Raw genomic sequence first — 24,545 nt, 5'->3', positions numbered from 1 at the left:
TTCCTAAACAGTACAGAAGTTAAAGGCATGCAAGTTATGTGATGCCAACTGAAAGAACAAAACCTACATGTATGTAATCCCAGCCACTGTAAGTCTCAAACAGCAAATTTAAAAACAAAGCAAAATACTGAGGCCTTCACTATAAGCAAACATATTTGTCATTTGACATTTTTAGCAGTATAAAGCACACCAGTAAATTGCATACAGTTCTATAGAATGGATTGTTTCAATCAAAAGACAACACAATGTACAATATGCTAATTTTATGCTAATTTTAAATATGCAGTTTACAATAATATTGTAATGTTGCAGTTTAACGTAATGACTGTGTTAATCCTTCCATCCCTCTTCTAAAAAAAATTCAATATACTATTCTTTATAAAAAAGCAATGAGTTCTAACACAAAAACCAGCCTCTGTTCATGAAACTGATGAGTTACTTATCAGAAAATACCTCTGTTCACATTTGGAAATCTACAACTGACAACACAGTTAAGTAACTTTGCTGTATCTTTCATAGAGAGAACAGACTCCCTCCCCCAACTATGTGAGTGCTGGAGATACCAACAGTGGAGAATCATAGTGCTGTATCTTCAGGTTTCTGAAACAAGAAAATTATTCACATACTTTTTTTTTTTTTTGGGGGGGGGGGGGGGGGGTCAGTCATTATAGGAGGTATTACATAAGACATAATTGACATGATTTCTGCAGACCAGGTTAAGTTACTTTTACAAGGAACATCGCTGCATTCCCAGCTTTTGCTCTTTTTTTCCCCTTGTAACATCACCTTAAGCAATTCATGTTCTTGTACTTATGAATTTGCAACTACAAGCTTAAGCTAGCTTTGAATTTATCCTTCTTTTATGCAAAAACTAGAGAATTCAGTACACAACAGTATGATTCTGCAAAGAAAATAGATGCTTCCCGAACATAATTCTGTTGCAAAACTGACAGTAGAGCAGTAAGGACACATCCATGAATAGGCTTAAGAATTATAGGTAAATCGCTGTCAGAGGAAAACTGAAAATTAAGTCTTCTTTTGGGAAAGCTATTATGACTGCTAAGTAAACAGTCACTTGAAATCAAACAGTGTATTTAAAAATCTTCCCCAGCACCTCTCCTCACGGTATTATTACTGCCAGCATCATCACTGGAATGAACGTGGTTCCAGGAACCTCCACTGCATGTGTCCTTTCTCTTCTTTCAGAATCCTGAACTTAGTTTTGAAGACTTCTTATTGTATCACAAAAACATGATATGAGAGGCTGCATGATACTGAAATATTAGTATTTCCAGATATCCAGATTTCTGCCCACTTCTAAGCTTCTCATTTATTCACAGAAATGTAATTCCCTGAAATAATTTGTAAACACTAAATCCCTCTAAGCACAGTAATACATTCATTGCAAATACAGCCCTTGCAGCAAACTGCACCCAGACTCACTAGTTAATCGTTAAAAAGTAAAATATCATCAACATTAGTGACTCATTTTTAAGTCACTGCTTTCAGTATTTAAGTTCATTTCATTTTAACTTAAAAGTAGCATCTTTTATCTATAAAGCATGAAGAAAAAAACATTTGAGAAGCATTCTCTTGCTCTTTTAACATAAAGGAACAGGAGAATAGCTGGTCAAACATGAATGGTTACTGTAGACACAGAAGTACAAGGCAGGTTCTGGAAGGAACACAAAACAAGCAGTATTCTGACTAAATTTACATTTAATTCAGACTGTTAAACTGGAAATTCTCAATGACTTTGCAAATATGGCCCTAGTTATAGGCTGGGCACTTTTTTTTCTTAGAAATCGAGGTACTAACCTGCGAACAAACTTGGAAGTTATCTTGCTTATTATACCAGTTGATGTCCCTCTTCTAGCATGTGCAAAAGCACCGGTTTCATGTGATGGTGAGGCAGGTGGTCCATTGTAAGTGGCATTACGCCGCTCCCTTAGCTGCTCACCATGGAAAGTGCTTCGACTTGAACTCCCCCGAGGAAAGCGGGTTCGGTCTGGAGTAGTAGTGCTAATACTATGAGCAGACGGGGAAGCAGCAGGCACTCTTTGAGTTGCACTGCTGGGAAAACAGAAGCATAAATAAAGAGAAAGACTATGCTAGAAACCCTCCTACACGACAACCATTTCTCAAAGACAGGAAGAAAACCCTGCTCTCAATTTTTTCCCCTTTTTTCAAAGTTGAATCCACTATTGATTGTTAAGATTCATGCTTGGAAACAAATCAAGAGAGATTTTCAGTGTAGAATCCACCTATCTCACGTATTAAGAGCAATTAGAAAAGTATACACAAGTAATAGGACAAAGGAGAAAGGTAAGAGAGTCTTTAGTGAGATTTGAAACTGTTTCCCAGCCCTCTTCCTGAAAAACACATTAATCAAAATCTTTAACATACAAGTATTCCAAAAACTTCAGTGTTTCTGAAGAAATAACCAGCTGGCACAAATAAATTTTTAAAGCTATTTGGGCAGTTAATAGTAAGAGCAGATACATTATGGTGCTTTCAGATAGAAATAAGCTTAGTAATCTCCAAAACCAAATGGTTAACATTTCAGTATTTCGTATGAATTTACGGTGGTCTATGTTGTACGGTCCTGTCCAAATTAGTTAAATTTAAAACTAGAAAAGTTTTCCAGGAGCTTCCAGAGGGAGGCAGTCAAGGAACTTCTTTAAATGTACACAAACGTGTGATGATCAAAATCAGTTTTAAATCATCTGTAACACACCATATTACTTGAGAAAGCTACTGTTTCAAAACAGAATGCAACACACCAGGTTTAAATTGATTACAAACATATGGGGAGTATATAATGAACTGAGGAACACAAATTTTTAAGCATTAAAGAAATAACAAACAATCTGTTACCTTGGCCGGTAAGCTTCAGTGCCATCTTTGATGGTTGGCAGTGTAACTTTTATAGGATGACCAGAGGCAGACATAGACTTTTGATGTCGAGGCCGTGTTGATACAGCCGAAGCTACTGCAGAGCCTGCAGAAGATGTGCTACTTGCAGACATTTCTGTTAGACTTTTATCACAGCAGCAAGGCAGGAGGGCCAGACAAACGAAAGGGGAAAAAAATAGTTAGAATAAAACCCTATGGAAAGTGTTTAGTCATTTTTTCTTTTAAAACATAGTGAGTGCTGTTTAAAGAATCATAAGACAAAGTGACTAGGCTACCTTCTTCAGCTGTAGTAAAGAATATGGAATCATGAGTAAACCATTAAATGTTCATCAGTATTGCATACAAGAAAGTGTAAATCAAGCTGCCATATATATTAAATAGGGCTTTTTCATTCCTCCTGCAATTAAAGCTTTACACACGTCATTTGAAGTGATGAAGAAAGTCTATGCCAGCATGGAAATAGTAAAAAAAAAAAAAAAAAAAAAAAAAAAAACCTGAAAAAAACATCGTAAAAGGCTTAAACAGAATCTCTCCTGCCAAGTGAATACTCTTATTTTCAGTTAAAACAAACACCTAAAACTCAAAGCATTTTTTACTTGGAACTGCTGTCACATTGTCTCTTAGTTCTTTAAAACACAATCACTCCCAAGTTGTACTTTTCCTCTGGACTTTTGCAAGGCACATTAAGGGAAATGTGGCTTCATGAGAAAGCCCTGACCTATGGAAGAAATCAACTCGAGCAACCTGCAGCAACCACCCAGCAGCCATGAAAACAATTCTGAATTATGTGCCCCCCCCCCCCGGCTTGTTTACCAAAAAGTTGCAAATTTTGAATTTTCTGCAAGTGGTTAAATTATCCTCAGGAGAGAAAGAAGTTCCTCTTAATTCTGATTAAGTACTCCACAGTGTCTTTAGCCAAAACGTCTTTAGCCATTAAACAAAGGCATTACATCTATATGGAGCAATTAAACCATAGCTAGCCTCATGTCCGTATTTTTATCACCTTGCTTTCTGTCATGGTAACACACCCTGGAAAGCTATGCATTTGGAATTATGCGTACCATGAAGTTTGGTAATACATTTTTTGTGTTGCTTGAGAAGTGTAGTATTTCTGAAAGACATCTTCAATACCTTGGAGAATATCAATATGCCACAAAATGCCTCTGACAATGACAGCACTGGAATTTGAAAAACCCTCTGCTGATCAGTACCAGGGCTGCTGTGCTGGCTATCTTCCAAGAGATGAAAACCCTACAGACAAATTATAACTAAAACCCCCCAAATCTATCGTTAAATAAGTACTGTAAGTGAAATAAAATTTTAAAAAGCTGTAAAAGCTCACTCGGGAGCTTACTGGTCTGACTGAGACAAGATTTAAGACTATGCTCGTTTAAATCCCCATGAAGAAAGCAGCATTGCCCCCTGGGGCTGCAGAGTCCCTCAGGCACAAGTCTCGCAGAGCAGTGCCTGCAGCTGCCTTCCACAGAGAACAGAACAGGCTACTCTGCTTCAAGCAAAATATTCACCTTCTTCATCAGCTCTTTGCCCCAGCCACTGCTAGACTGAGCTGAACCTTTCCAGATAACAGTTCCTTCCATCAGTATTTTTATTTCTGCTTTGCCTAAGTGGCAAGGAAGGGATGAAAGCAGCAGAACTACTGTGTTATGAATTTTTAAAAACAAAGTCAAATGACTTCAGCCAAACTACAGCTTTGCCTCCATAAACATAAGTGAAATCGCATTAATAATGTATTAGCAACAACAGTCCCAAAGCTAAACCATATCTGTAGCAAAGAAGTAAAGGTTTCAGATTCAGACTAATCTGATGATGGCACAAGATGTTCAGCTACACCAAACAACTCAGATGAAAATTCTTCTTCATTTTTCAAAAAGAACTGAGTATATTCATTCCACTGATGAAAATAACAACAAAAAAAACATTGAAAATCACTGTAGTCTTTTTTAAAAATAACTTTTTTTAATGTTTTTTTTTTTTTTTTTTTTTTAAAAAAAAGCACTTTTTGAGCAATTATATGTGGAACTGAAAGAGGATCCAAAAAACAAGACAAAGGCAGATCTACACTTACAGTTTTAAATTTCATCACAAATCTAGAAACTGTGGTGGAAGCGAAGATGAAAACACGCAGTAAACTTTGTATTTTACACCATGCTTCACGCTTGTATTGATTTATTGTATAACCTACTTCTATGCCTTAGTTTGCATATCCCAATTAATAATGCAAGAAAAGTTGAGGAATACCTGTTGTCCTTCCCATTCTGTATTGCAGAATAACGATCTGAAGAACGTTCACAAACATAAGTGTTCCTTCTTGTCATTCCACTGCCAGAAAATACATTGTTCTAGAAGAAAATTAAGACCAAAATTAAATTACTTTGTTGTCTTCTACTACGTATTATGTTAAAAAACAAAACAAACAACAAACCTGAGCCTCAGAAATTAAAACAGAATTTCAGCCACCCCTAATGCTTTCAAATGTACTAATCTGTCAACACAAATCAGTTGCATCATCAGGTATTCCCCCCCCATACATTCACCATCTCCTTACTATGCCATTGAAAGAACACTAAGAGAAAGCATAGTGAAACAGATGTCAACAGAACTAAGTTTCTCTGAGTATTACTATCCAATTCCCACATCCTGCACTGCTGAATTATTTCACTCTGTGATCAAGAGCTGAAGCAACTAACTGAAATCCCTGAGAACACGTGCATCTGGCTCGTTTCAAGGCTTTCCTGTGCAGATTAAGTTGCTAACTAGAGCTCCAGTCTTATGGTTTGTTGTTACTCTGTCAAAAGGGTTTTCAAGAGAAAAATGAAAATATTATTAATCTGTGTCAGTCAACCCTGAAATTATCACGCAGAACACAGAGGAATTTGACTGTAAGAATTTACATATGTGGTAAATGTGTCTTGTAGTAATGAACAGTGATGGGACCTTCTCTCTTTCCACTACTAATTTTAGTTTGTGTGCATTTCATAAAATACTTACAAACATTCTCCTCCTCCTCCCCTTATTAAGCACAAAATAGCTGCTGAAGACTTGCGTGATTTCAAAATACACTAAACTCCAGTACGGTAGAATATCACAAACTGCAAGATCTATTGTGGATTTATGATGCCCTCATCAACAGCTTTTCTGCTTTAGTATCATCCCACAGAGACTCTTGAATAAACTGTTTCAAAGCCATTTCATAAGGAAAATTATGAAATGCAATAAATATTTTTGAAATTGAAGTCAGACTAATATGACTGAAGGTGATAAATATGTTGAGAAAGCTTGCCTTCCCTGCACTATACTACCCTCAAAGCTGCACAAAAAAGCTTTTACAGATTTTCCACATTATAATAGCTATATGTTAACTTGAAGCGTTTTTCAAAGAATAAAGTTACTTCTTTCTGTGTAAGCTGCTCAACCATAACTACTGTTGCAATATCAAACACTGCTATTCCTTACTGATGTAACATATACTAATAGAAACTTCAGTATTTGTAAAAAAATCAATTTCTCAATCATAGCAAAGATATTCTATTTAACCAGATCTCACAAAGGAGAGAAACGCTTTTGACATACCAACTTACAACATACATGACTAATCAGCTTTGGGGCAATGTAGCTTTGGGAAAGTTCAGATATGAAATCTAAACTTAGAAGATGCAAAATTTCTGCACACAATCTATAGAGCCTTAATTTCAAAGGCTCTGTGCAGGAAAAAAATAGTAAAAAAATTGAAAAAAGTATTTAAAGCATCTTTGTAAGCACTGAATACAAAGCCTGCAGAACGTCAAGAGTTAAATGAACTTCAGTATTTTATTTTGTTTAAAGAGAACTCTAGTAGAAATGTGTATGATCTTCACAGAATATCCAAGATAGAAGACAGCAAGTACAATTCCAAAGGACGATGAGAATTCATGCTTCCTGTCTACTGTACTAAAAGGTGGCCCAAACTTTTATATTTAGTAGAACTGGTCTCGAATAGCAAAAACTGTACTTCAATCTTACTTAACATTATAGCCTGTGCATACTTTTTTTTTTTTAAACATGAACTCCTGCTTCTACGCAGCATTTCTTCATTTTGCGTTCCAAACACTTGTAATACTATACATGAACTTCCAAAAGACAAAGTAAATGCTTTCACATTAGGAGAGATAGACTCTCCTACTTAGAACAAAGATGTCTAAGGCAACAACATGACTGTGGTTTATGAAACAACACATGATGGTTTATGAAACAACTCAGGGTGGCCTGCAGCTCCCTCACGAGGGGAGCGGAGGGGCAGGCGCTGAGCTCTGCTCTCTGGGGACAGCGACAGGACCTGAGGGAACGGCATGGAGCTGGGACAGGGGAGGGTCAGGCTGGATGTTAGGGAAAGGTTCTGCACCCAGAGGGTGCTTGGGCACTGGGACACACTTTTCAGGGAAGTGGTACCGAGCCTACTGGAGTTCAAGAAGTGTTTGGACAATGCTCTCATACGTTTGGTTTAATTTTTAGGTAGTCCTGTGTGGAGCCAGACGTTGGATATGATGATCCTCCTGGGTCCCTTCTATCTTGGGATATTCTATGATTCTATGACATCGACAGGCACACAAATAAGGGAACAAATGCGTTGTTCCCCCTCACCTCATCCCATTTCTGAAGTCCAAAATAGGGTGGTTTCAGAAAGACAGACATATTATTACAAAAGATCATTCAGATGAAACCTCCAATTCAGAAAGTCCCGTGACATCCTTCTGGATAACACAAGCATTAGAAACCAGGGACACTCAATATTGGCTCTGATCTTACATTATTTTCCTAAATATTCACTGTTTGTCTTGACAGACCTTCATTTTACCCAAATCCAGACGTTCTCATGCTTACTGTTATGTTAGTGTTAGAAAAAGTTGCGGGGAGGGGGGGGGAGGTTTATTTTAAAACACATTCACTGTAGCCTACTTCTGTCTGCCAGAAGTTACCAGAAATAGGCTTAGTAGCTTATTCAGTAACCATTATGTCTATAGTAACATTATGCTGCAGATTCTGTTTAAATAGAGAAAAATAAATACAACAAACCAAACGCGCACACACTCACACTGGGAACTGTGGTTGATTTCTTTCTTTCTGGACCCACAAGTGGACTTGCAGCCATCTCTCCTTTGGATCCCACTGTAGTGCTGCTAAGTTTGCGTGACACATCTTTGTCCCAGTCTTCTTTCTGTTCGCTTTCCACACTGTTTGCCTGAGCCCTTTTTGTGTATGACACAGCAGGAGGAATTGACGGACCAACTGCCAAAGAAAAACAATATTAATAATACCTAAAAATAATCTCTTGCCCAAAATAGTTTTTTTTTTTAATTTTATTATTTATTTATTCAGGGGATTATATTTAGACTATCTGAACAACCATGACTGCAAACTCAGAACATATGCCAACCTATTAAACTGAGCTTTGACAGTCTAATTTCTTTTTATCCACTCCCTCTACATTACTGATGTGCAGTTCAGAATTAGTTCACATTTCATATCAATATGTAAAGCTTAGAATAGAATTTTAATTCTCAACCTTAAACCAATGCAATTTCTGCAATATTATTTTTAAAGAGAAATTAGAGGAAAACTTCTATTTTGTATTAGTACTTTCACATCAGCTGATGATCTCTTCCACAATATTGGTTATTTTACTTTTTTATTTTTTTTTCAAAAAAACACCACACTAACACAGAGGGAAAATAATGGAAAAATTAGAATGATATAAATTAGGCAGAGAGAAGGGCCAAACAACTTAAAAATGTTTATAGTATCTGACAGTTCTCTCTATGAGATAGAAATCTTTCATTTAATGTTTATATATAATGCACTCATTTTTGATGTAACCACTTTCATCTGAAAATGTTTCCTGAACACTTGGTCAAATTGTTGTCTTTGGGTAACAAACAATTTGGCCCCAACTCCAAATGTACTGCTAAACATAGTGGTTTTCAAGTTTGAGTTTGTTCAGATCAATACTTTGCCACTACCTACTAAACAGGAAACATCCTCAAGCTCTTATTTAGTGAGTCAACCAAGTAACGAATCCAAAAAATTCAATCCATAGATTACATTGACCTCGATTTACCACAGAAACGTTGATACAGATAAAAGCATCACAGCGGAGCATGACAAGAACACAACAAATGCACAGAGTGGTGGACCTGCCAGGTTCACAAAACACTGCACATTCAGACTTAAATTGTGTATGTTACTTTACTTGTTGGAATGTCATCCCCACCATGATCACTGAACCGCCGTTGTTTCTGATTAGTCGATATACTCCGCTGGACCTTCAAGTGAGCAGGAGACTGCACAGAACTGTTGTTGAGGTCACTGCTAGGACGAGACCTTTGACCCAAGTTGCTGCTGGAGAGGGAATCACCTCCTTCAAACTGCAACAAAAACATTTTTCCAAAGCATAAACAGAATTCATCATTACCAGTACTTTTACAGCATAATAAGGCAAAGAGTTCCAATCACAAGTGTTATCTTTTAATTTTAAAATGGTATTTGGAGTTCAGTTTTCTTCAAGATGAATTTTATCACTTCAGTGTTTCATGTATTTTAGAAAACGTATCTAAAGCGAAGAAGTTAATAAATGGTCAAAATAAAATTAGAAGAATCTTGACAGCAGCAAAAATTGTGTCGTTTTAAAACTTAAGCCAAAGTATTGCTCCCCCTGCCCTCTCCCCCCCCCCCCCCCCTTTTTTTTTTTATAAGTTTAAAGAGAATTTGTAGGACTGAGTCACAGTGTCTAAAAAAGCCAGTGTTATTGATTCACGGATTCTTTACAGCCTTTGAGATGTCTTTATAAGGTACGTAACTCAGCCGCTGGTTTGATGATACCTAAGAAGCATAAATTTTAAGAGCAGTGGAAAAGAAATCTCTTCTTCTACACAGTTAAAGTCAAAATCATTTTAGACCTATTCTCCCCATGCTCTGCCATCACAAGGGAATTCCGGTTCACAGATGTTGTGGGAAAAATGTACTCATATCAGAACTACACTATCTTAGAAATGAAGGAAGGTCAATGAAGCAGCAGGAAAAAAATCCTTCAAAAAAGAAACCCTTGGTCTCAGCTTGGATTTCTTGAAAATACCTGTGGTCCCAAAAGATCTGCAGATACCTCTAGTTCCAAAAAGCCAAATGATTTTCCATCGCATATGTATTAATTGCTATAATGAAATTATATACTGTTGCTATATGTATTTTTTTTAAATAAGTAAATGAGAAAGGATGAGTACATTTCTGAGAAAAAAGGATGTCACAACTTAGAAAAATAAGTGATTTAGTAATATTCTTAACTATTTCAGATTTTAACTGTAAACTATGACATAACAGAAAGGCTCGGCACTTAAAAGTCACACCACTCCAGATTAACAGCTAGCTTTCTTAAAAACCAGTTCAACATGTTTAGAAGCAAATGCCAAGACACTATATTCAGACTATTCCTTCATATGGGAACTAACTAGATATCCAAGATGATATTAAAAGCAAGGTAAACACATTACTAAAGTTACCAATTCCAAATTACTATTTTCGTTTAGATTTTTCCACAATAGCTGATCAAATCATTGACAATCAGAATATTCAAATATTCAGACAGATTTTAAGGCCAAGAGAGAAGATGCAAATTAGGTAGCACTTACTTCAGGTGGTTTTCTACCCAGCAGCAAATAGGTAGCCATGACTTCATCGTACTTTTGGTTTACTAAAGATTCATGGATTTCTTCTCTTGAAAAACCCATAGTGACCATAATGTCTAGAAATAGAGAGAGTTAGGGACGCTAGCAGAATTAAGCATTTGGGATTACTGACAGGTTTAAGAACACTAAAAATAAACAAATGAAAATCAACAAACTAATGACGTAAAAGGTAACTAAAATTCAAATCATTGAGCACCTTTTGCTGTGCAAAATCAAAAAGGCTACAACTCCCCTTTTTTTTTTTTTGCTGCTTCTTGAAAAATCTCAACATTATTAAATGTAATTCAAAAAATAAAGCACTGGCAAAGAGAAACCATGACAGCTATAGTGCCAAAGTATCTTTCTCTGACCATGGCTGATAAAAATTGTTGCCTTCATAACAAAGCCTGTTTCCTTTTGCCTTTTGAATTCTGTAATCTTATTTGTTCTTTCCTGTGCGTGTAGATTCATGTCAGCTCAGTCACAAGAGTAGCTATAAGGGAGGCATTGTAATAAAGTTTCTCATTTAAATAAAAAGAAAATATTTTACTTGTACGATGAGCTTGTATCTGAAATTCTGTGTAAGAGTTTAGCTTGACTTACAAGATAAAATTGCCTATGTAAGTCATGCGTAACATCCTTGTAGAAGTCTTACCTATTCTCTTGGTGTCATTAAAGTCTGGTTCAGGCTCAGTATATGGCTTTAATTCTTCTTCTTCGTGGCCAACATTCATCCACCGATCCTTCATAATTTGCTAAGTAAAGAAATAAGCATTAGTTCAATATGCCATTTTCTGTACCTGATTAAATCTGTGATAGCCGAAGGGAAATAAGATAACTTGAAATTCATAATAATTTGAGTGTTGCTCTTTCCCTCCCACCTTTTCCCCCTTAACATCTTACAGTTTCTCCTTTGATCTTTCACATTCTTTTTTTTTTTCCATTAATTCATTCCCTATACTGTTTGTTTACCATTTACAACAGAAGCAACCAGCTGAAACATCAGAAAAACTATGAGAAGACTGCACTTTCAACAAATACAAGTTTTTCATTTTGTTCCTTTCACTTTCATTGGTCTCTTAATCTTGGCTAGTTTAGGGACTGACACACTTATGCCCTAATCTTGGTTAAGGTCTCTGGATGTTACTACAATACAAACTGTATCATAATAAATAATTTCTTCAAGTAATAACAAAGTGAGGTTTTGAGATTTTAGAAACTAAGGAATATTTCAGAAGCACGCCTACGCTTCCCAGAGTCATACATTTCAAGACCTTGGTCCCAACTGGTCGTGTTTTTCTTATGCATCTTCTCACTGCACTTGAACTAAAGACTTTCACAGTTCAGCCGGAGGGGAAAATGCCTCTTAACTCTCTCTATGCCATGCAGATATTTACTTCAAAAATTTCTCCTGCATTCCTTGGAAAATTTCCTACTGTGGCCTGGACCTTTCATATGCCTGCAACATTGAGCAGCTGGAACGCCTAACCACCACTACAATTTCTCCTTAAGGACATATTCATTTAAAAAAAAAAAAAAAAAAAAAACAGCTAAAAGCGATTTTCCTCTTACAGCAACAGGCATACATGCCTCTTCAGGGACGGATGCTAATATCACTCACCAGACTGACAGAAGAGAGAAACAAGTGCCAACAAGTCAAGTTTCCCACAGGCTCCAAATATGCCTTGCAAACACCGAATTAAGTTATCTCTCACAAAGAGCAAAAGACTCAATTTTCCACTGATATAACCAAATTCTTTGTATGCAGTGCTGCTGCCAAATTACAGACCCAAATAGCTGTATCCTTACAAGTACAATACAAAACTTTGTACTAGAGCCAGTTAGCATTTTGCTGACAAGAAGACAAAGATTTGTTCAAAGTTCTGCCACAGAACTGATTTGGGGGCTTTTGAAGGGGCTGGAGGGAAGGGACTGTGAATGCTTATTGCTATATTGCATTTCTGGTACATATACCATGAGCTTACTTGACGATAGATTCTGGTTATTTATTTGTAGCCTTGTGACAACGTGATAGACTCCCAGAATAATACTACACGATCTGCAATTTTTATTTGTTTTTAAATACTGTTAATTGAATCTAGAGTGAAGCACAATAGGATTTTTGGATGACAAATCACACTGCTCAAATCCTACTTCCTTTTCTTCATCCTTCTTGAGTAGGCAAACCCAGCAATTCCCATTCACTGTATTTCATGTCTCAGGTACATGGATCTAAAGTTCGGTGTAAGCTACTCTAGGTTTACGTTTCTTAAACATTATCTTCTTGCTATCTTCTGTCTTTGAAACACAAGATCTCACAGGCACTCTGAGTTATTGTGCAACTGTTAAAACAGGTTCTTACAAGCATTTGGAAATTTCTGGGATCAATATTACATCTACGTAAATTCAGCTTGGCTTCTAGTTAGCTGATTACAGAACAGCAGTCTTGGTCAGGGTATTTAAAGATCTGACAGCAACCCAAACTGCATTGCATCCAGCTGGATGTTATTGATGAAGATTCCCTTGACTTTCTAGGCTAATAAAAATCTTGCCTGTTTTATCTCAAAAGTTTAAAATAAATATATACTTTCATCCTATGTATTTTTAGAAGTGCTTATACAGAAGGAATAGCCATTTCTTTCTAAACCACGTACTATATCTTTCTACTTTAACAAATGCGATTTCATGAACACTCATTTAAAACAAGTTTCTGATATCTTTTCCCCTCGCATTGGTGTACTGATCACTGACAATTATCATCACTACTTTTAGTGCTGACTCAAGACACCCTTGAGCTACATAACATTTACTTACTCTCTTCCATACAATCTGACAACTATAGTTTCCTGTAAGGCTGCTATGCAACACCTCTCTCCAGGGATAAAAGGGAAGTTTAAAAGAATTGGAAGACACCATAATATCTAGAATGAAAGTGAAATTAGAGCTGAAAGGAAACAGCTAGAAGTCCAGAGAAGAGTTTGAGAAAAGGAAAATTTATTTCCTAAAACTGAAAAACAACATGGGGAAAAAAAAAATTCACCATCTTGCAGTGACCTAACTCTTATCACTTCATCCTCTAGATGGTAGTAAGTATAGCATAGTTAATAAATATCCAAACAGAAGTCACCACTCTATTCTCTTCAATACATATTATTTTCAATTTAAAACTATATCAAGTCACAAAACAGTGTCAGCTTCAAACAAGTTGCATGCAGACAGAGCTCAATAAATGTATGCTTCCTTGAACAGGTAGGTAGCATCCATGCCAGGAAGCAGAAGTCACACCAAAACAAATATAAAGCTGCTTAAATGGGATTTGATCTCTGGAACACTATCCACTGCTGCACAACTGTACACAGAAGGAAGAAACAAAGGTCGCTGGTGATTAACTCATGCAAATACTATTTTAAAAGCATTCTATTTATCTCCTGCTCTACTTTCATCTCTATGGTAAGTAGGTGTTATTTTCAAAAATGCCTATGGTATGGCTGGGTGCTGCTTTTCTGTTTCTGAAAAATTCCTCAAAGATAAAGATATTTACAATCTTGTCCTGTTTTCCCCACATTTTGAGTCTATTATCTGATCCAAACAAGTGTGAGCAGTTTGCACTTTGAAACGCTCTTAAATGACAGTCTTTAGTCAGCTGTAATTAAGGTTAGACACCTTAACTGGCACCTTTATATTCAAGCTGTGTTGTTTCTGAGATGTTTCTTAAGTTTCTTTTGTTTGTTTGTTTGTTTTGTTAATACAAATAAAACTTTCAGCCCTTAAAACAGGAAATACCGATCATGAGTAAATATAGAAATGTTAAGCAATTACTGCATTTTGCTCATTATTAAATCTCAAAAACTTTTTTTCTTAAAGATGAAATTACTTACTTCCAAGCTGCCTCGTTTTATTGGATTCAGTACTAGTAGCTTCTTAAGTAGATTTTCACAGTCTGTGGACATATAGAACGGAATACGGTACTTCCCCCTCAGTACTCGCTCCCTCAATTCCTTTAAAATAAAGTTTTAAAAGATGAACCTACAAATGATATTGAAGATTTTAAAGACAATAAAAGTCAAGATTTCACATTGTAACCCTACCTTTAGATTCTGACCATCAAATGGCAATGATCCGCTTACTAGTGTGTACAAAATCACCCCAAGGCTCCACACGTCCACTTCAGGACCATCGTATTTCTTTCCTTGGAAAAGTTCAGGAGCAGCATAAGGCGGGCTTCCACAAAATGTGTCCAGTTTATTACCAACTGTAAATTCATTACTAAAGCCAAAGTCTGCAATCTTAATGTTCATATCTGCATCAAGTAGAAGGTTTTCTGCCTAAGAGGAAAATGAAAAAGGACAAGCTAGGTATATGATCAATACGCTACAGTGTATCATTTAATCAATAAATGCAAAAGCGTTTCTGCAAGAAAGATACAGAAAATGAAAGAAAGGAACTAATCCTCCTTAATACATGGCTAAGACTGAAAATTGGCTATATTTACCCAGGAAAATAGAACTGTTCAGCTTAAGACTGAAGCATATAGACATCTCAGAACAGCAGTTTCAGCTTTTGAAAGCCAACTTCTGACACCAAGGAGCATATACTGAATCCCAGATATCTTCCATTTTGGTGGGATAGATGATAATAGGCATTTAAGACTTTAAAAGCAGATCTCTTCTGCTTGCAAGATGAAACACTTCACACCACATGCCCTAACTTAGCATCCCGTGCCAAAAAAATTCTCCCTCCTTTATTGCTAGTGTTTGCTTCAGCAATAACATCACCAAGGTATTTTATACTCTATTACGTTGCATATGAAAAATGCATGTATTATACATCTCATAATATTAATGGCTGTTCAGCAACCACCACGTGCATGGAATGCATCACATATACATCTATGCAATCACTCAAGAACCTGGACAATCAGTGAACCGCATCTTATACTTAACATCAGAAGATAAAAAGAGTGTGGTTAGAGAAATAATAATACGTTACTGGAAAAGAATAAAGTGCATTTCTTAAGATACAAGAATGCAATGTGCACAGCAGAACTGGATAATGTTTATTCATCTAACTGTATCCAGGCTCCTGACGCGTCCAGGCTCCAGATGTACGTATCAACAGCACAATTACTTCTCAGTAACTGAGAAGTGCAAGAATCCTTCTCTTTCAACAGGAGGACAGACATTAGCCAAAGTACAGGATTCCCTTACTTGCCAAACATCAGCTTTATAGCAAACACAGAAGTCTCTCATTGGTTACTGTGTTCAGAGTTGAGCCCTCTTTGAAACAGATGGAAAACTGTTCTTTCCTTCTACTCAGAGAAGGGAAAAACAAACAAACAAAACAAAGACAAAAAAACAAAATCCGCAAATATCTTAGTTTAGGATCACCGAAGCAGCAGACAATTTGTTGCTTACTTTGCTAAAAGTAAAAAGAAAAGGAGACAATCAACTACCAGCATATCAAGCCAATAGATGGGAAACATAACAGGTTATATTTTATTCCTGTAAAAGGCTAAATTCCAACCAACTTTCCTGAAAAATATTTTATTTTCCCAATTCATGACCTGTAATCTCAGCTGGTTCCAGCTGATATGCCTGCAGACAGACCCACAAAGCTATTTTCCAGATTTGACAGCCTTCTACATTACTGCACAAAGACTTCATTTTCCTTGTGGTGAAAACATTACTGTCAGTGCAGCTGCTCTGCGATTACAATAGCCCTCCTAGTTCAACAGTACTCTGTTACTCAAATACCCTGCACTTTTAGGTTTCTTTCTTAAACAAAAACATCAAAAACAAGCAACCAAAAAGAACCCTTATTAATATGCCAAATAACAAGACTATGCTCTTGTTGGTTACATGTTCAGAGCAAAAGCGTTAACACTGAAAGGGCACAATAAGCTTTGTCCATCACAGTATGAGCAAAGCTGGGTTCAGTTATAGCACTTTCTCCGCAAGCTGTTCAGGGTCACAGAAACAAATTGAAGGGAGACAGGTTAAGTAGCAAGGGGCCTTGCACTCCTCTTCTGCCGGAATAGGCTGGACAAAATTGCAGATTTTCTTATGCTTCTTCCTACTTTAGTCTGAAGTAGCTTACATTTCTTAGAGTTTACCCTTTCTCTAACCAAAAAAAGCTTATCAAATCTCCAGTATGGTGCTAGACCTCAGTCTTGATGGTGCTAATGAAGTAAATTGGTCAGCCACGCCTGTAACTTGGAGAAAAGCAACAGAAGCAGATGTGAATGCAAGTAACTTTAAAGTTGCTTCTTCCTTCTCTCCAGCTCCATGCAAAGAGTTTTAAGTGAGACAGAGATGACACACAATGTTTGGAAAGGAGAGAGGAAGTGAGAGCACATCCTCAAAACCATACGTTTAGTCCTTTTACTCTGGGTAATGTATTTTCCATTGGCTAGGCTGACTAGCTCTTAATCACACCTAGTGCTGAACTTTTCAAATGAGTCTAGCATAACTCCATCCAAGAGAAAGTGGAGAGTGAAAAGCAAACAAAGAAATTATTTTGGAGCCTGCCTGCCTGTTCTGCAACAAGGAAGGAGACAGCAGCAGAGCACTTAGGACAGATAGTAAAAGGGATATCATGTGAATACTGCAGAGCAGTTTTCTATACTCTTGTGAGCTATGCAGAGAAGTGTATGCATGCTGTGCAACTAAGAAATGAATGAAGGATGGAGGCTGTAACGGGCTCTATGAGAAAAAGAAAGATGCAGGATGCTAAATAAATACAGCAAGAGTTAGTTACATAGCTGGGCAGAACAAGCAAGTGCCACATAAGGGTGAGGAGATGGCCGGCTCCTCCTTCCCACCCTCAGTCACAAGTAGTAAGAGATCGCCAATGAAAGGGGCTTCTTCAGCTCAGCCAACACATCTCGAGGTGCAGTCTTCTAGAAAGCCCAAAAGCAGTGGTGGGAGCAAGCTCCAGAGAGCTTGACAAAACATTCGCAGACGCCAAACCCCCATGCAAGAAGAGTAGTTTGTGGTTTTTTGTTTGTTTCTTTTTAATTAATTAATTAAAAAAAAAACTTTTAATAAGATCCGTCCCTTTCCTTCCATTCTCACTCAAGAGCACTGGCCATTCAATAGTACCTCCAACACCGCATAATAACAGTCCCGGGAAAGGAGGACTCAGCAGAAAGGGATGCATTAGCCAGCACCATATGCACATGCAGGAGAAGACAGCTCAACAAGAGATTTGTAAGAAAGAGGTTGAAAGCATACTGCAGTGTACTGTAAGGAAGTTAGAGAAAATATACTGGGGAAATAAAAACTTAGGAATAACTCAAGCTCAGCTTTTCACAACTATTTAGATATACTAACAAAAAAAACCCCACAACCTATACTAGTGTATACCAGTGTTTTCTTTTTAAACATAGAGACATTAAAGCAAGAGTACAAGCAAACTTTTAAATGGGTGAAGATCTTGTGTCCAAGTCCTATAGTACCTAGGTTTGGCATGAAGACAACTTCAGACTAAAGGCTTAGGTTGCACATGCAGTAGCAGTAATTTTGGTTTACCTTCAATTTATTTTTTGGCCTGAATTAAACAATAAAGTACAAACCAGAAGTTCACATCAATTAAAAGCCTAATATAGTTCTTATTAATCACTAAGAAATGTATGTTCTACATATCTTGCGATATATTTTTTAATTGAAAATATTTTAATTAAGTGGTGTTGACTGCTGTCATTGAAATTCTGCAGCTTCAATGTGTAGATACCTGCTGGCGTACAGATATAATACTTCAGAGAACACGTTTTTCTCCTAGAGCCAAAACTGGGATGAAAGTAACACATGTTCTATTCTTGTATTGCCTGTTTCAGCAGGCAAGCTACATTACATTTGTGCTTTACAAAATCAGGAATAAAACAAACAAGCGATAGAACATTCACATGTTCAGAGTCTATGGCAAGGAGAAGTATATAGGATGAAATTAAGTCTACACTGTCAATCAGTAAAATGAAGAATGAATAACAGCCTACCTTAAGATCACGATGAACTATGCATTTCTGGTGACAGTACTGCACAGCAGATACAATCTGAAACAAGATGATCAGTGAAATATATTAGCTCAACCTCAGCATAAGTTTTCAGGTATCAGCAAGTAATTTTAGCTCCTGATACGATTCAGCAAAACATAATAAAGTTAATACATACAGCTTTCATTTTAGTAAATATTCGTGTAAGTTTCTTTACAGTTCAAATATTAAGACTGGAAAATCCCTAAGAGCAGCTCATTTTGTTATTAAAAAGTTCTATATATACTCCTCAAGGTAACAAGGGAAACATCTATTTTAAACAATGATCACCCCATATCAATAGCTATAAAGGGAAATCAAAATTCTTTTTTTCAAAAAAAACAACAGCTGTATATTCCACCTTATATTTTATACTCCAAAATATTAGCAGCATACCTGTGCATTAAATTGTTAGCAGAATAGTTTGTTACACATTTTCATACATATCTTTTGCATATATATATATATATATACACACATATATATAAATATAAACAAGTATGAAACAGCAAGTTAAAAGCAGGTTCTTTACATGTAAACCATACACCTTAATTCTGAAAAATACTAAATTTTGTTTATTTCTTTCTTAAAGCTTTTCACAGAAAGTGTTTTAAACACTAAAAACAGTCCAAGAAAAAGATTAGGATGAGAATGTTTGGAAGTAAGGACCTAAAAACCTGTTATGAAATATCCGTCATACAAAACAATGTGACATAATACAGCAATATACACGCAATAATATCAACGCCTCTAGATAAAATGTTTGTTAAATACTAAAATATTCAGAAAAGAATTAAAGCCTCAAGTGAGTCACAATAAAAAAAAAAATGTGGCTCCTAGGAACATCCACTAAAAAGAATGTAAAGCAGTCTATCACTATTTTTAGATACTACGTAGGAAGCAGATATTTTTTCTCTTCAGGGATTTTTTCCACTCCAGCTTTAATAAACATTACCACAACAATGAACTTCTTTTTAAGCAAAAGAAGTATGCAAACACTCAAGTCTATCTAAAAATACCATAAATAGAAACAAAAGAAAGAGTGAATGTTAATTTCATACCTGCCTGAATTTTGCACGAGCCTCTTTCTCTTTCATTCTTCCATGTGCAACTAAGTAGTCAAACACTTCTCCTAAACATGGGAAGGATAAAACATCAGTTCTAGCGCCCAGGTTTTATTTTTGACTGTCAAGCACAATCAAGCAATGCTTGAAAACAAACCCTCCCCTTTTCCAGAGAGGAGAGAAATGGAAGCAGCCAGGAAAAAAATCCTTTTTACTGCTTGCATTTATTTGCCTTTTTTCAGACATGTATAAATCAAGAAACACAAAAATTGAAACTTTCATACTAAGACTTCCTCAACTTTTCAAATGAATTTATTTCAAAAACACTGCAAAACTGAAAAAAAGTGATCATGAAAAATATTTGTCAGATATAAAATAGGCTAGGAAACAAACCACTTCTTATACACCAGATTCGTTTCACTTATCTCTAGCCATCTCACTTAACAGTGTATGTATTACTTCCTTTTTTCTTCCTCATTGTTCTCTTTCTAACAAAGCTGCTCAAATTCCTTTCAGATCCCCATCTTTGCACTATGTGACCAACAGACTTTCCTAAGGTCGCTAGCCTTGTGCTAGACTCCCTCTGCCCATTCAAACAATTCCCATTCAGATGATAAGCAGCTTCCCAAGCATGCACCCACTGTCCATCATGCTCTTTATGATCCTTTTCTCTTGTTCCTTATTTCCATCCCCTGGACCTGCCTCTCCAAGAGCTTCAGCATGCATTTTCAAGGTAAAATGAGGACTAGTGCTTGCCTAAATATAGCAGATAAGTACCAAGTCAAGTTTTCACCCAGAATAGGCACCAAGTTTTCTGCAGTAAACCTCAGATCAGTAACTACCCTTCAGCATGAAACTAACAGGCTACTTTACAGAACATTATGCAAGCAAAAAAGATTTTGCCCTGGGAGGTCTGCTAGGATCGTTGTGAAGGGCAAACTGGAATAGCCCATTAATCATAAAATCCTTAAATTGTTCCTAGGCATGCAACCGGCATGGCTTTCTGTATTTCAGTTTATCCTTAAAGCAGAATTAAGAATCCACTTACCCCCACTGGCATATTCCATTACCAAATACAATGTCTTTTCTGTTTCAATAACTTCAAATAATTTTACTGCAAGAAAAATGAATGAGAGAGAGATTGCAGCAGGGAGCAAATGCACAATGCAAACAAAAAAAAAAGCCTTATTCATGAAGTGAGTATAATTTATTGTCAGTGAGAACACTGCACTGTAAGAAAACTTTATATCCTTTAGGTTAGCATTCTTTTGAGGGGAAAAAAAGCAAAATTAATTTCAGGGTTGATAATAAAGCATATTAATTTACAATTTCCTCAGAAGTTTATGCACACTATACAAACAAGTTCATGCTGGAATTAGTGCTTAATTTGACAGACTTCTGCAAGATCATACAAGCCTTCCCTGTTCCACTAGTAAACTGCTCCCAGTTAGAAACTTGAGATGCTGACCAACTAAAAGCTGAATAGGTACCAGAACTGTTAGGAGTCTGACAGACTCTCCTCAGATGCCAGCCAGTAACCACTCTTTTAAAACAAACACAACCTCATCACCACCCCCCACGAAAACACAAAAACCAGCAGAAGCTGAGAATGCTGGAAAAGCAACAAACGATTCAAGGGATGAAAGGGGAGTGCCTAGCATGTAGGAACTTGTATGCCTTGTCCATACCTTGTATGCAACAAGCCCTCTGGCCGATTCAGGAGCATTAAGTGTCTCTGGAACAAGACTGTCCAGCCCTCCTCAGCCAGAAGAATTGTCATCACAAAGTAAGGCCCTGAGGCTGTGGGGCAGGTGAAAGAACTAAAGCAGAAAGGGAAAATTACATACTTGGCAATTCTAATTTTCTGGAAATATCAGGCGGTAGGAGTCTTTCCTAGGCTGAAATAGTGGAGTCTTGCTTGTTTCACCTAGGGAACTCGTGATTTCAGTGTAAAGAGCGGAAAATTTGGGCCCTCAGTGGACCAGAGTGCTCAGTGATGCTGTCTTCCTTGACTGAACAATTTATCTCCTCACACCAAAACTCTTATTTCAAGCAGGGGCAATGAGGTAGGTAAGGCAACGAACACTTACTGTCCTATTATCTCAAAAAACTTTAAGGGTAAAAAAAAAAAGCATAGCTGTGAAGTATACTCAAAATAAAGCCAAAAGAGTAAAGTATAAACAGCATAAGAATAAAAAAGTTTGCAGAAATGCAGGACTCCTACCAATATTGGGATGATTCAGTATCTTCATTATTCGTACTTCTCGAAACAACTGTTAAGGAAGCAAGACAACATTCTTAAAGTGAGTTTATTAGGGAAAAGTTACTCAAGATAAGCAATTTTATAAGGAACAGCATAAACCATATGTTCCATATGTTAAATAGAAACAGCATAAACCATAGGGATTAACATTAGCATAAAATGTTCTATTTCTATGGGTACATAAATATAATGCACTGAAGTCCAGAAAATGAAATCCACATATTGTAAATTATATAACAACCAGTAATAGCTAGGACCGTAAATTACTACCAAATCTATACCAAAGCCACACTAATTTTTAAGCTTTACACAGACACAGATAAATTTTATAGCCCTGTCTGGAGTAACAATTTTTAGAGTTTCCATTGACCAAAACCAATCGGTGCAAAATCAGTTATTTTGGTTCCTGGCAAGCTCAGTTAACTACTCTGAGTACATACATAAGTGTGGGTGCACGCACAAGGTGTACTACTACTACTACTACAAAGTCTCACACACCAATGTTACAACAGAATTATAGACCAGGAACCCTGACATCCCAGTCCTTACGCTCCAGAGGTGAGGTGACCAAATTTCCTTTCCTCACAAGTGCCCGACCCTACACTGGGTCACAGACAACAATGTCCCCTCTCTTTCCTGCCAAGGCTGGAAGGTTTTTTATTGGAAGTCTGCTTGATGATCCTGAGTCACATAATTAAAAACAACCGGAAAAAATTTATAGCCCTAAATATATACATTTAAGACCAGAAAGAAGATAGAGCATTAAGAGGTTTCTGCTCTTGCATTTTTAGCATTTTTGAGTTTGGTTTTACCAATTAAAGAAGAAGCGAAGCAAGACTAACCGAGGGGCTCAAAGGGAAGACAGACAGAAGCAACCCGAAAGCAACAAGATAGTTCTGCTACCCTGTACTTGAAGCTGTAAACACTGGCAACTCTGCACTGTTTTACTTCAGCGAACTTCAGCATATCCCCAGTGTCCAAGTTATTCACTATGCTGCACACTCTCTAATCCCAGTAGGATGCTGAAATGCAGGGACAAAAGCTCACTGTCTTCAGCATAACATTTAGCTATTTTGCAAACATATTAGCACTACAGTCCTTCTTACACAGAAACTTGGCTCGACAGAGAAGCGTGCTGTGGCTGTTATGCTCGTCTGACGTCTCAGAGGACACCTCTCTGTTTCAAGATTAGTTTCGTTGATTCAGATGCTACCTTTGCAAAAGGGCACAATGATGCAAGCTGGAGACCGAACCCCTCCTGAAAGAGTAGCACTTTAGTTTGTATACTGTAATGCCTACAAAGGCATTCCTCTGGGACAACACGAGCAAGATGATGCAGTTCACTCGTGTTCAAAATGTAATGCAATGCGCTAGAATGAACCTCGGCAAATATTCTTGTTTGTTCACAAAGCTGGTTAAAAAGCATCACATCAGGCTGCTCTTTAAGCATTTTTGTTTGTTTGTTTTTCTAAGTACTTGAATTTGTTGCACAAAAAATGAAAAGGTTCCTCAGGTAAATGAATTCATCAGAAGCTAACAAATCTAAACCAATGGACTGCACAACACGACAGCTTCAGAAGAAATACTAAGCAGATATATGCAAAATTACAATTCCTGCCAGAAGACTGGAAAAGTATTTCACAACTTAACAGTGCTACAGTTGGTATCAAAGTTATAGCAATGAACACGTCTTCATAAGTAGGATTAAAATATTAAATTTCCATAAATAATTTCAAATCTATAAAAAACACCATTAAGAAACACAATTTTCCATGGAATTATTCTATTCAATACTTTCACCAGATTTAAAAGTTTACTAATTGGTTTAAGATTCAAATCAATTTCATAGTGACAGCAGCTTTCATTCTACGCATGTAATTTTTTAATCCAGAAAGGAAATGGACATAAAAGTCTGTTTTCCTCAATACAGAACATTACTGACCAGTAGCTTGATGCATAAACTCTGTTATATGAAACAATGACTTGCTCAGGTTCTGATTAGAAGACGTCACCAAGACCCCAAGTATGGGCCTAGGTTTATTCCATACAAACGCCAACAGATTCACCACCACCACCACCCCCAACTTCTTGCATGAGATCTCCTGTGGAACAGACATTTTTCAGAAAACTAACGTGTATGTTCTCATATCAAAGCTGGTACACAGGCCTGGTAGTCATCAACAACACATAGTATAGTTTCAATCCTTTTAAAAGCAATGAGCTGTTCTAAGGCAAATTCTAAATGAACTGAATGAACTCATAAGGTGAATTTGGGTATTGCCTTCTTGGAGAATGTCTCTGAGGCAGGTTTTGGCAGGGAGGGCAGTTCTGGGTGGGTTTGTTGTTGTTGTTTTTGTGACTCAAAAGCATTTCTCCTGCTGGTTGAGATGTGTGTGCATACTTAGAGCAATAACTAGATGAGATCGAAACAGCAGAAATTATCTTGGATGATACTCATTCACACAAATTAGGCCAAGCACAAGCTGAATAGAAACTGGATATTTTATTTTACAGTTGAGATAACGTCTGCTACCCTACAAATGTATGAAAGCAGGTAAAGT

General features: G+C 36.8%; 1 protein-coding gene across 8 annotated transcripts in view; it reads right to left on the bottom strand.

Annotated features, from left to right (window-relative positions):
• MARK1 (microtubule affinity regulating kinase 1) overlaps window positions 1–24,545 on the bottom strand; it is a 58,553-nt gene that overhangs the window by 5,232 nt on the left and 28,776 nt on the right. For 3 of the 8 annotated variants that reach the window (XM_066993667.1, XM_066993663.1, XM_013173994.3), the window contains exons 4-16: window positions 21,946–21,994; window positions 20,770–20,835; window positions 19,719–19,789; window positions 18,622–18,678; window positions 14,717–14,953; window positions 14,507–14,626; window positions 11,284–11,383; window positions 10,593–10,705; window positions 9,161–9,335; window positions 8,006–8,199; window positions 5,176–5,276; window positions 2,878–3,039; window positions 1,819–2,073 (exon numbers count right to left, since the gene is read on the bottom strand). In XM_066993667.1, coding sequence (XP_066849768.1) covers window positions 1,819–2,073; window positions 2,878–3,039; window positions 5,176–5,276; window positions 8,006–8,199; window positions 9,161–9,335; window positions 10,593–10,705; window positions 11,284–11,383; window positions 14,507–14,626; window positions 14,717–14,953; window positions 18,622–18,678; window positions 19,719–19,789; window positions 20,770–20,835; window positions 21,946–21,994 — 1,700 coding nt within the window. Of the gene's footprint in view, window positions 1–1,818; window positions 2,074–2,877; window positions 3,040–5,175; window positions 5,277–8,005; window positions 8,200–9,160; window positions 9,336–10,592; window positions 10,706–11,283; window positions 11,384–14,506; window positions 14,627–14,716; window positions 14,954–18,621; window positions 18,679–19,718; window positions 19,790–20,769; window positions 20,836–21,409; window positions 21,854–21,945; window positions 21,995–24,545 lie in introns of those variants that run through there. The other 5 variants (XM_066993668.1, XM_066993666.1, XM_066993664.1 and 2 more) reach the window with 4 other exon arrangements.

The sequence above is a fragment of the Anser cygnoides genome, chromosome 3 (assembly GCF_040182565.1).
Source record: "Anser cygnoides isolate HZ-2024a breed goose chromosome 3, Taihu_goose_T2T_genome, whole genome shotgun sequence".
Classification (NCBI taxonomy): domain Eukaryota; kingdom Metazoa; phylum Chordata; class Aves; order Anseriformes; family Anatidae; genus Anser; species Anser cygnoides.
Note: the sequence above shows the minus strand (reverse complement) of the source record. Positions and strands in the feature narration are given on the sequence as shown.